Source organism: Leguminivora glycinivorella, chromosome 8, assembly GCF_023078275.1.
Source record: "Leguminivora glycinivorella isolate SPB_JAAS2020 chromosome 8, LegGlyc_1.1, whole genome shotgun sequence".
In the NCBI taxonomy this organism is placed as follows: Eukaryota; Metazoa; Arthropoda; class Insecta; order Lepidoptera; family Tortricidae; genus Leguminivora; species Leguminivora glycinivorella.
This window is the reverse complement of record NC_062978.1, coordinates 22,642,792-22,655,868: the sequence shown is the minus strand read 5'-3', so window position 1 is coordinate 22,655,868 and position 13,077 is coordinate 22,642,792. Positions and strand designations below refer to the sequence as shown.

General features: G+C 38.7%; 1 protein-coding gene across 1 annotated transcript; it reads right to left on the bottom strand.

Moving 5' to 3' along the window:
- Positions 1–1,208: 1,208 nt before the first annotated feature.
- Positions 1,209–12,391, bottom strand: LOC125228760 (acyl-CoA Delta-9 desaturase-like). The gene is made up of 6 exons (XM_048133432.1): positions 12,330–12,391; positions 8,816–8,892; positions 8,153–8,392; positions 2,728–2,858; positions 2,086–2,291; positions 1,209–1,729 (listed from the first exon to the last, which is right to left on the bottom strand). The coding sequence occupies exons 1-6, from the start codon at positions 12,374–12,376 to the stop codon at positions 1,225–1,227; spliced, it is 1,206 nt and encodes a 401-aa protein (XP_047989389.1). The 5' UTR covers positions 12,377–12,391; the 3' UTR covers positions 1,209–1,224.
- Between the last annotated feature and the right edge of the window lie 686 nt (positions 12,392–13,077).

Sequence of the window (13,077 nt, the reverse complement as noted above, 5' to 3'; positions counted from 1 at the left end):
TGAAGGGCATTACAGTAGAAGTGTGGGTTTATGTTGAAATGCACTAGTGTTGAAATGCCTAATTACCTATGTTTAGGTGCATACACTACTTTATCTATCCGATATAATGGCTCTATGATGGGTTCAAATTCACACTGTTTCCTATATTTTGACGCAAAGGTTTGCACTGTCAGCTCAGCTGCCCAAAGCCTTCCCGCACACGCGCGCAATATCGTTATATTCGTTATAATTATAACTATGCGTTGCCATGGCTACAGAGCCAAACAATGAGTTTCCAGTTTTTTCGATACTGCGCGCATGCGCGGAAAGCCGGCGTATGCAAGCTTTGGGAAATAGACTTTTATGTAGGGTTTTAAAGTTCTATGCACGACTAGTAATGTAGAAATTGCAGAACATTCCCAAAAAGCGGAAACATTCTTGAGAATGTTCGCAGAACATTCCTGCAACATGAAATTTATTGTTTAAACGAGAGAATATACTTGAAATAAAGTTTAAATGGGCATAATATAAAACTATATATTATAATACATATAATATTGTCTATTACAGTTAGCTATTTTGTTGATAAGTGATAAGTTACCAATAAATTGCTTAAATTCTCACTATACTTCAGGGAACATTTCGACTTTCAGACTTCACAGTTTTAATCCTGACTTTTTAAAATTAGGTACCGAACTATTATTTCTTGATTGATTGATTGATCTTGATTTGGTCATGTCAAAATATAAATAAAAAAAAAGATCGCTGTCAGGATCGAACCTGAGAACATCGGCATACGAAGCCAGCGCACTACCACGGAACTACATCTTGACTTGCTGAGTCCGACGAAATCATGGTATAAACTACGAAGTTACTAAGTATTCTGATAAATTCTCGTTCTCGAGAATATTCTCAGAAGTTACCGAAAATTCTCATGAGGAAAGTTCTGCAACTTTGGAAACTTCTCGTCCGTGCATATGCACGACCCTGTAAATGACGAATAACAGTTCGGGAGTAGAAAAACAATATTATATAGGAATGTTTTTATTTTGGAAAAATTAAAACAAAGACATGTTTCTGAAACACAGGAAACATTTTACAACCATTTCCTCATTGTAACTTAATTGTATAAACCTAGAAAAAAATACTTTAGCAAATCCAAAGAATATCAAATATTTATATTTAATATCCCCGACCTTTCCCATCCAATAAAATTGGCAAAGGTAAGGCTCACGTTGATCCTTCCTAATCATCTTTAGGGTATATTCTTACGGCTGCATTCACCTCTTCTTTAGCCTGGTCCTTGTCACCCCACCCCCAAATGTTGTGCGAGCCATCTCCAGTGCGTATAACACGCTTCTGAATAATATCATCAGAAATTGTCTTCAAGTCATACGCCCAGCCGATTCTCGCGAAAAAGTTTATAAACGCCGTCGTAAACCTAAAAGAGGTTCCACCAAGTTCTGACGTCTTATAATCCCAAGGGAACGCGTGATGGAAATTGTGGTAGTTCTCACCTAATATTATCGGATCGAGAACTGAAAGTTCTGTAGCCAACATGTTTTTATCGTAAGGTTTGTATCCCCATTTGTGTAGAGCGGAGTTGACTAAAGAAGTTGCATTTAAGCAGCTGGCATGGCGGAACAACACGGACACTAAAAAAGCGTCGGTCCAGGTCTCGTTCCAGAAGTAGACCGGGATGACAGTGGGGAGCATGACGCAAATAATTGCGACCAGGACTACGTAATATCTGAAACAATTTGAAGACATCATTATTGAGGTTACACAAGTGAGAGAAATGATTCCGAGAGCATCGAAAATCGTTATCGTTAGAAAACAACATACTTAATGTAAAGGTCTTATCGAGGTTCTACTACGTTTGGTCGCGTTTTGCTATATACCTAAATATATATGCTGACTTTATTTATTCACCATCACCAACTACAAAGCCTCTATAAGTGTTTACATTAGAAAGTATAGTTTTTGCTTTATAATTACGTGTCAATATTTCATATCACTGAACCTAAGTCTGTCTTTGGCTCTTGCCTCTAAACTTGATGTATGTTTCCACTTAGAGCGTTGGTTAAAGCTATTCTTGCTACTCACTTCTGCTGGAAGTGCAATATGGGGTTATTTTCGAGATCGCTTATATCCAGCTGCTTGCTCTTCCGCTCGTACTCCGGGTGTTTCTCCAACATCAGCCAGCCAACGTGGGAGAAGAAGAACCCTCGTGTAGCATTGTGGGGGTCCGCATCTGTGTCCACGTACTTGTGGTGCATGCGGTGGTCGCGCGCCCAGTTTATCACGGAGTACTAATAACAAGAACAAAGACCAAAGATCAAGTAAAATAACCATCTACATAAATCTGCACGGGTAGCATGGTCGCGCGATAGACGATAAAATATCAGGCCGTCCCTATCGCACTATTAGTAAGTGCGATAGGAACGGCCAGATGTTTTATCATTTATCGCGCGACCATAATTGCCTGCCTGGATAGTGAATACCGAAAGAGAATAAGAAAATCTGACCAAGGCCGTGTCGATTTTTGTTTAGAAGATCTTTGGACTACTGGAACTGTTTATTGAGGTAACACAAAGATCGCTAAAATTACAACTGGACTGGAAATAGGCATTTTTAAGCATACATGACACTTAACCAATCTAACCTGGACCTACATCTGGATAGGTCTTAGGTACTTGGTTCTTGCATTCTGGTTTAGTTGATAGAAATATAACCTGAGGTACTTACCTGGAGAGAAGTCGTATGAAAGATCATAAGGATGAGTTGGAGTGGCCATTTAGCCTTATAGGACTTGTGGCTCCAAAGCCTGTGGGCTCCCGCTGCTATGCCGATAATTGACGCCACGTACAAGATGTAAGCTGAGGATTTAAAGAGTAACGTAAGGTGTAAGAGCGATTTCACATTATCCTATCCGATATTGGATGTAGGAAGGATATCAAAGGCAGGCAAAAATCAAAGATGGCGCTTTTAGTGTAAGTATAGGATATCGGTCCTACATCCGATATCGGATGACCACACCAATTGATATGCACCATTTCCATTGCAAACTAGTCCCACATTAATCATAACCCAAAATACCCAAAATTATTTGTAAACACGTCAGTGACGAATTCAAAATTCTCATAATCACATAAAGCAGTACTCTCAGTATACTCGTAATACAGTCTGCAGTATTGACGTGCTGCAATACTGTTGCAGTCAACTGCTATACTGCAGAATATGTAAATTTTTCGAGATATATACTTATATCAAGGACTGTGTATCATGCTATAAGGTCGTATAATATATATCAGTCGTATAATCTCGGGTATCGAGGGATTTCAAAGAAATACCATGTTCTTCCAGTGTATGCAACTATGTACTAGACAACACTGATAACACATCGCATAACCTATTTTTTGGTAATGCCTAATTGTCAGGATTTAACACGTCCCTACCTATCTTCCTTTGTGCTGGTAGGATTATTTTCACTGGCAGACTAGAACGAATATCAGATTCCTTTATCTTCCAAAAGAGACTGTAGCCCGCAGTTCATCTGCACCACCCCAGCATTAGATGCGTCACTTCGTACATCTGCGGGCAGAATAATAGAGGCAATCTCCGCTCTTTGTTTGATCTACCTAACTAAAGTAAGCTAACTCTTAAGTAACTTTTGAACAGGCTAACAATTTGGTCATGAATCTCTTGCAATTTGACTAATCATTGCTTTGATTGAAGCAGTTCAGCACTGTCATACTGATTAGCCAAAGTTTATCGTAAATGGGGCATCCCGAATATTTTGCGAAGATTGTTTATATTAAGATACTTAAAATAAAACTACCCGAACAGCAAAATAATATCAACGCGAAATATTAGCTTCTAAATGAACCGCGCTATAGAAATCCCTCTCAATTGAAACACATTTTGCATGGAGTTTCCGAAATCAATTGTTTAGCATTTCCAAAATGTCACGTTCCTTCTAAAAGATTTTCGTATGTTACTTCATTCGTACGTATTTACCTTCATCTAGCTTTCGTTTTTCGTATCATGCTATCGAAAAAAAACCAAACCTTTGAAAGTAATGTGATGCTGCATTTTTGCTGTATTCGACTGCATTACTGAGAAATTTTTATTAAATATAAATTACGAAATCTGGGCGACCGAGCTTCGCTCGGTTCTGTTTCGTATCCTTGACCTGTGTCGCCATCTAGTTGGAAAATAAATAGTACCTACATCGATCAATCGAAAGAACTCTCAGTCTTAACAACACAACTACTCCACACGAGATGGCGCGCGTTTCGTCACAAAAGCTCAGAGTGTATTTTTCTATTCGTGTTAGCCTTGACCTGTGTCGCCATCTAGTCTTTGAAGTAAATAATACTTACATCGACCGAAAGACTTCTGTCTCAACAATACAACTACTCCACACGAGATGGCGCGCGAAGAAAAATGCGTGAAAACTCGAAAATTCGCGTTTTCCGGGACCTAAGGATATGTTAGATCGATTTTTCACCCACGAAAACCCCCACATAACAAATTTCAGCGAAATCGTTAGAGCGGTTTCCGAGATCGTCGGTATAAATAAATAAATAGATAAATAAATAAATAAATATACAAGAATTGCTCGTTTAAGAGGGCATTCAACGAAAACGTCGTAATAATGTAAAATTGATAGTTTTAATCGGCAAAATGCTACACTTTCCGTCATCTAAAAGACTTATTAAGTTCAGGATTCGATTAGGACATTTTCTTAACTTACATGTTGTGAGACTGGATTTTTAAAATCTAACTCACTTAATTAATTATGATTTTTTTTCTGGTGCATGTTTAGGAAAACCCGCGAAAAGTGCTGACTTAGTCCGTCTAATTTGTAAAATTTGGATAGTTTTGAATGCTTCAAGTGGTAAATTTGTATTATGTATATCCTGTACTACAATCTTCTGAGACTACTTCTTTGTTATAAGGCTTTAGAATAGAGTAAATGAGGATATGATGAATCCAATTTGTTTCAGAAATCACCTCATAATAAGTGTCAATTTCTTCGAAAACTTACGTGTTTTTGAAGTAGTTTTAATATAAAAATAATCTGCAACGCTTACTCAAACAGATTTTATGCAAAAGTTTTCTATTAATTGCAATTTAATATTTTTGACGATTTTTTTAAAATGCCTCCTTATTACCGGTTACGCGCGCTTGCGATGTCAGTACCGCGGCAGAGCTTGTAGAGGCAGGACGTATATTAGTCCGCTCTGCACGCGGCTCGACGATCGCGAAGTTATTTTGTCATTGTGTGCGGCACCGCCGTGTCCAAAACCGCACTTGTGTGCGTGTTTGGCTGTACTGTTGCATGTATACTGCGACCGAAAACTTTGATCCTTGGGTTGACGACTTTGGTAACTAACTAATTAACTTGACTAATATTTTTAGTAAGTATTATTTATTATTGAATATCATTTTAGGTTACTGACTCGTCTCAACAAAATCTTTGACAATAGATGGTACTCAGGATCTGATGATGAAGTCAGATGGTAGTCATGAGTTCTCATCAACCAGGCCTTGAAACCATTTCGTGTTTGGGCTCGTTTGATTCGCCTCAACAAGATCTTTGACAAGAGGTGATGGTACCCAGGATCTGATGATGAAGCCGAAAGGTAGTCATGAGTTCTCATCAACCAGGTCTTGAAACCATTTCGTATTTGGGCTCGTTTGATTTGCCTCAACAAGATCTTTGACAAGAGGTGATGGTATCCAGGATCTGATGATGAAGCCGGAAGGTAGTCATGAGTTCTCATCAACCAGGTCTTGAAACCATTTCGTGTTTGGGCTCGTTTGGTTCGTCTCAACAAGATCTTTGACAAGAGATGGTACCCAGGATCTGGTGATGAAGCTGGAAGGTAGTCAAGAGAATTCATCAACCAGGTCTTGAAACCACTCCGTGTTTGGGCTCGTTTGGTTCGTCTCAACAAGATCTTTGACAAGAGATGGTACCCAGGATCTGATGGTGAAGCCGGAAGGTAGTCAAGAGTATTCAACAACCAGGTCTTGAAACTCTTCTGTGTTTGGGTTCGTTTGATTCGTCTCAACAAGATCTTTGACAAGAGATGGTAATCACTCTTTTATAAAGCAGGTAGGCGTAGCGTAGAGTTGTATTTCCTTACAAAAAACTAATACATAGATGTGGACCTTCCTGTGCTCCATGCAATTAAAACAACATAATATTTAAAAACCGGCCGAGAGCGTGTCGGGTCACGCTCAGTGCCTACACTGAGCGTGGCCCGACGCGCTCTCGGCCGGTTTTTAAAGCCGCGTTGGTAAATAGCCGCTCGGCTCTTCCGTAGCTTTCCATATTTTTCAAAAACTACAGAACCTATCAAGTTCAAAACAGTTTTCCTAGAAAGTTTATAAAGTTCTACTTTTGTGATTTTTAAATATTTTTTAAATATATGGTTAAAAAGTTAGAGGGGGGGGGACACACACTTTTTTTCCTTTAGGAGCGATTATTCCCGAAAATATTAATATTACCAAAAAACGATTACAGTAATTCATTTTTAAATACCTATCCAACAATAAATCATACGTTAGGGTTGAAATGAAAAAAAAATCACTCCCTACTAAATACCCTAATAAAACATTTTTTCCACTTTTTATTTTTGCACTTTGTCGGCGTGACTGATATACATATTGGTACCAAATTTCAGCTCTCTAGTTCTTACGGTCACTGAGATTATCCGCGGACGGACGGACGGACGGAGGGACAGACAGACAGACATGGCGAAACTATAAGGGTTCCTAGTTGACTACGAAACCCTAAAAACACATTTTAAATATAAAAAAACTACTTAAAATTAAAGAAAACCGATCTTAGTTCCATTATATATATGTACCTAGAAAACATCATCATCTTCCTTGCGTTATCCCGGCATTTGCCACGGCTCATGGGAGCCTGCGGTCCACTTTGACAACTAATCCCAAGATTTGGCGTAGGCACTAGTTTTTACGAAAGCGACTGCCATCTGACCTTTCATTCAACCCAAAAGGTAAACTAGACCTTATTGGAATAAGTCCGGTTTCCTCACGATGTTTTCCTTCACCGAAAAGAACCTAGAAAACTTATCATATACAAAATGAAATAAAACTAAGAAAACGGATTATATTCATTATACGCGATATAATCTGATTCCATAAATTTATTTCATGAGTAACTATCGCGGTGACAGAAGACAATATTATATACACAATTTATTATAAAAGTTTTTTAATTTATTTCTTCCAAGGCTACACACGTTTTAATAAAAAAAACTGATAAGTTTAATAATTAAACTAAAAGGTCAAGTATTTATGCACGAAATCATGTATGCAAATAAATATGTAATATATATGGTGGTGTTTTTACGCAAGTATCAATAATGGTTAGTCCGCAACGCTACTGACGGCGTGGCGGTACCGACCATTAATGCTATCCCTTTCGCTCTAGCCGCACGTAAGGTTGGTTCGAAGAGGATCGCACGCTATGTCTGTACCGCAGGCTACAATCGTTATGCTTCTGGTTATAGTGTGCGTCTGCACACAGGCGCACGCCAGCGCCGCCGGCGTCGAAATGCGAGCAAGCAGATTTTTTGAAAGCGCTCTTAATAGTATAAGATAATACTTCACGACATTTGAGTATTTCATCAGTACCGAGTGTAGCTTTTTTTTTTATTTATGGTATTTAGGGTATTTTGAGTTTGTAGTATTAATTTTAAACTACCTCAATGGAAGTGGTGCACACGGTACTCCGTGTCCGACTTTAGCGAGTAGAGACATTTTTGAAAATATAATTAGGTATGTAATATTTAAGTACCTAATTTGAGTCATATGTCAGGTACAGACATTGACTACCGGTGTGTATTGACTTTTTTGTTCTCATTATAAAAACTGCACATTAACACCCGCCCGTCTGTTGTGGACCACACTGATACGACACAGTTCCTTCAAACTAAAAGACTGGACTCTGAAACCTTGGGGTTTGATTTAAACCCGGCTCAAATACCTATGTCTGACCAATGAGTTTCTTAAAACTTTGATTTAGATTATCATTTCATTAGCTTTACCAATGAATGGTATTTGGGCGAAGCAGAACATTCTAGAGTGGCGTTAGACGGACAGTGGGTATAATACTGAAGTGAAATTTTACCTAACAGAATGGTTGGCCATTTGGCGGAGACCACGGCCCGGTAGCCGCCGTACACCCCGGCGGCGTTGAGGAACAGGCTGACGACGATCATGTGCCATATGTAGTCCCACTTGACGGCGGCGGCTTGGCGGACCGGCTTCTTGGCTAGCGCCACGTCCTCGGTCTCTGCGTCCCCCTCGAAGAGTACACCGTTCGCGTCCGTGGCTTGAGGAGGCATCTTCAGCTCGTTACTTTGGAGATCTTTGCAAAAAAATCACCACCAAATTTTATGTTTTTTCTTAAACTTTGGAGATAGCGTGGAAAAAGAGGTGAAAGAACCTCTTCTATTGGGCAATTTCCACTGTTAATAAAAATAAAATTATAAAATAACACCTACTATGGGTACTCTGGTCCGTAATTGTTTCTATCAAATCGAAAGCTTTGTAAATATTTTTTTAGATGATGTAGGTATTTATTTCGAATTTCGAAAGAGTAACTTTGGAAATATTTTACGATGAGACAGATGGAGATGGAACGATGGACAGACTGAAACGGATTTGTTTTGTACCTTACCCTTAAAAGTAAGAAATACTATTGAAAGAACACCTTTCTAAACTGTTAAAAATAAAACACATTTTAAAACTGTCCTAATTCACATAACTCACTAAATAAATCCACACTCACCAAAAAATTTAAATTTTAACTGTATTATTTTTGTTTGAAGAGATGCGCATGACACGGCGTAGACCCCACTACTACTACTAGAAAAGTAAAGATTTCAGTTAAATGTTCCACACTTGTTCTGGTAAACTTATAAATAATTTAGACTAATGAATAATATTTAATGTGTTGACGGCTGTCGCGCGTCATTAAGTTTGAACTATAGGCACAAATAAATAAATAGTATAAGACACTCTTACACAGATTGACCGAGTCCAACAGTAAGTCCAAAAGGCTTGTGTTGTGGGTACGAGTGGTACGACTACGAATATATTATACCTACAAATACGTAAATACATAGAAAACATCCATGACTCAGGAACAAATATGTGCTCATCACTCAACAAATGCAATGCACTTATCGGAATTCGAACCCAGGACGGCAAGGTCACTATTTTCATCTCTACAGACCAGTCTGAATTTAAACTTTCTTCGGATTTTTATATCATATTGTGACTAATCAACCAGATGGGGGCAGAGGGCGTTCACAGTGCGTCGCCAATCGCCATCCCGAACGGTTTTGAGCTTCGCGCTTTACTTCGCTCCAGGTCATCCCTATCGCCTTCGCTTCTGCAGTGATCGTCCGCCGCCAGGACTGCTTAGGGCGGCCACGTTTTCGCTTTCCTTGGGGATTCAAGTCTAAGGCTTGCCTCGGTATATGGTCGGGGTCCCTTCGGAGCGTATGGCCAATCCAGTTCCATTTGCGGCGTTTGATCTGCTGGTTGATGGGAGTCTCACCGCAGCGTTCCCACAGATCTGCGTTAGAGAATTTCTCGGGCCAGTATATTTCGAGAATGCGGCGAAGTATCATATTGTACCTACTCTGTAATTATTTTGGGGTATTTAACTTTTCTTTATAATATAATCGGAAATCGGAATCTTTCCGCTCATGTTGTCTTGGATATGGGTAAAATTGTCATCAAATCATTCAGTATGATGTTCTAATTAGCCACAAGTCACCAGTCTATACGATTGTAACTCTATGGCTTATAGGTACTATGTTCTCTGTAAACTACCTTCTGAGGGGAACCCTTGCGCTATGACATGGGGTTCTTCAAGAAGTAGGTATTTAAGGTTCTCAAAGGTCGGCATCGCATAAGTGACTCCCCTGATGTTGCTTATGTCCATGAGCAGCGATGACTGCTTCCCATCAGGCGGCTCGTCTGCTCGTTTGGTGCCTATTTCATTAAAAAAACCAGTCATTTAATGTTTGGAGCTAGCTAGCCTACAATTTATATTCAGCCTGTGCTAAGCCAAATTTGTATGGGAGCGCCTTTACGTCTGCGTGATGACGTCACATCTAACCCCGTACTGTATGAAGAGGCTATTCGCAAAGCTTGTTGCAACAACCTGACTGGCCAGTGTCCAGCCAACAAACTTACTTGTCGTGCGATCTGCGGCGACTTCATAAAATTACAATTGGGAATCTAGTAGTATCGACCAATCATTCTCGGGATTTTATAGAACGAAACCTGTTTCCGAAGCCAATTTGTGAAAAATCTGGGCTAATGTACCTAAGTCTAACCCAAATTATTGTACGTAATTTTAAGAAAGTATTTGTAAGTCAAGGTGCCAATGCATTGTGTGTGTGTACCACACTTTACACGCACACGTGCCGGTAAACTATATACTTAACGGTATGTATATGTTATTTAAGACACTAAACGTATCACTTATGCCTACTCCATCCGAAGTAGTTCTCATTTATGGTGCTCCAGCAACAGCCAGTGTGGGAGCGCTATTACTCTCAACTAGGGAATGCAATCTCGACGAGATTGGGGCCCAGGCGAGATCTCGGGAATTCATGAAACCAATCTCGCGAGATCTCGCCAATTTCGAGATCTCGCGAGATTGGCCGGTTTGTGGGTTTGTTCTTGTAAATAATCACAATACAACAATGAATAAGGATAAAAATAATAAGAATGATTGCTATTATGGAACAAATATTTATCTTGACTATTTTTTCACATTTTTTTGATATATTTTACATTAAATAAAACTATGGAAACGGATTAAATCGCGTATAATGAATTTAAAATACATCCATGGATGGATGGGGGATGTATTTTAAATTCATTATACGCGATTTAATCCGTTTCCATAGTTTTATTTCATGAGTAACTATCGCGGTAACCGAAGACAATATATTTTACATTGTTTAACATAAATTATGTGCCTCACAACTCACAATATAGTTTTTAAAACTTTGAAGTATAGATTATCATGTCATCATCATCCTCCTTGCGTTATCCCGGCATTTGCCACGGCTCATGGGAGCCTGGGGTCCGCTTTGACAACTAATCCCAAGATTTGGTGTAGGCAATAGTTTTTACGATAGCGACAGACCCGAAGGGTAACTAGGCCTTATTGGAATTAGTCCGGTCTCCTCACGATGTTTTCCTTCACAGAAAAGCGACTGGCAAATGACATTTCTCACATAAGTTCCGAAAACTCATTGGTACGAGCCGGGATTTGAACCCGCGACCTCCGGATCGAATGTCGCACGCTCTTACCGCTAGGCCACCAGCGCTTCAAGTATAGTAAGAAAATATCATGTAAGAAAATAAAATAAAATTATTCGAAATGAGTAGAAGCGTGCCAAATTAGAATTCGTTGCCATGCCAACCGCGAACAGTATACAGTAGAGACTACTTAAAAATTCCGCAACGTATGCCTTTATTAATGAAAGGATAAAAAAATTACATTATAAAAGTCATAGAAATTGTTATTGGTTGCCTAACAAACGACAGCCGTAGTAAGGTTGTTGTAGGCTTTTGCTTTCTCGACATCCAACAAAACTCTATGCACGAAAATTCGTAAAATAGATGGTTATATTCACACAGCCGTAAGTGTAATACCATAATGGCGAATCACGCGAATAGCCCTGGCTGACACCCTTCGAATTATTTCGAAACGGTCTGAATCTGTCATTCGTCATTCCGAACTTAGATAGGTAAATTATTATATTAATTATACTCGCGAATAAGCGAGTTGAATCTCTAGATCTCTACTGAGTTAACGAGTTGGCGAGTTCAGTTAAATGATATAGTTCATATAAATCACTTAAAACTTGCGAACGAAAAATGTCTAGTCATTTCGCAAGCTGCGAATAAGACGTTTTATGCTTGAGTTCAATCTCGTTGATCTCGCGAGATCTCGTCGATTTTTCGGCCGAGATCAATCTCGCTAAAAATGACCGAGATCTCGTACAAAAGAGATCTCGCGAGAACGAGATTGCATTCCCTACTCTCAACATTACATGGCGACCCCGCCAGTGCGGTCTTGTGCTGCACTGGTAGCGCGCTACGCTGCATATATTAGGCATTATCTTATTAGGTGTGTCACGACATTTATAATTATTATTGGGCTGTAAGTATACAAAAAAACATTCACCAACGCTGCCCTCAATTCCTGAAATCAAAAAGTTGTTATTATCACGATTAACTACTTATAACAATTAATTGAAATAAGAACAGACCTGTGTTTACTAGTTTTAACTGCAGTCAGTTCAAGTACGTGAAGCATCAAATGTTTTGTGAACAGACCTGCTGTTTTAATAAGACGCTGAGCTTTATAGCGATGTTACGAGCAACCTGGTGTTTATGAAGGAAGTTACGCTGATACTGCTTCATATCGTCTTAAATATGGCTCACATGTGGGCTCACAGCTCCTAAACTAGAACAAACATTAATTAAATAGCATTTAACTGGGTATAATCTGTACAACATTTCAAATCCATGTACTTACTTATATGAATACATTTACATATAACTACATAGGTACTCAGAAGTGAAGAATACATAACATAACTTTTAGACCCCGACTAAACATTACCTTACACGTGCGAAACAAGAAACAATACACGTCAATAAACATACATAAAAATGTATATCGTCACTACTTTTAAAAAATCTCGTATCTCACGCTGTTCCTCAAAGTTAAAACGCAGTAAGTCTATATGCATTCCATACATACTTACTACAATTTTCTTTTCATTGACAGACGAAGATACAAGTTTTTTTTAAAGTAGTGACGATATCTAGATAGAATAGAAAAACATTTAAATACAATTGTATTTGAAAAATATAGGTAAATGTATGTATGTACAAAGCTTAAAATACATTGTATGTACTTCGGCGTATAAAATTTACCTACATTTTCAGTTCTTTTCTAAACTTGATTATATTATGAATTTACGATACAAGTGTGCTTATTACACACGAGGG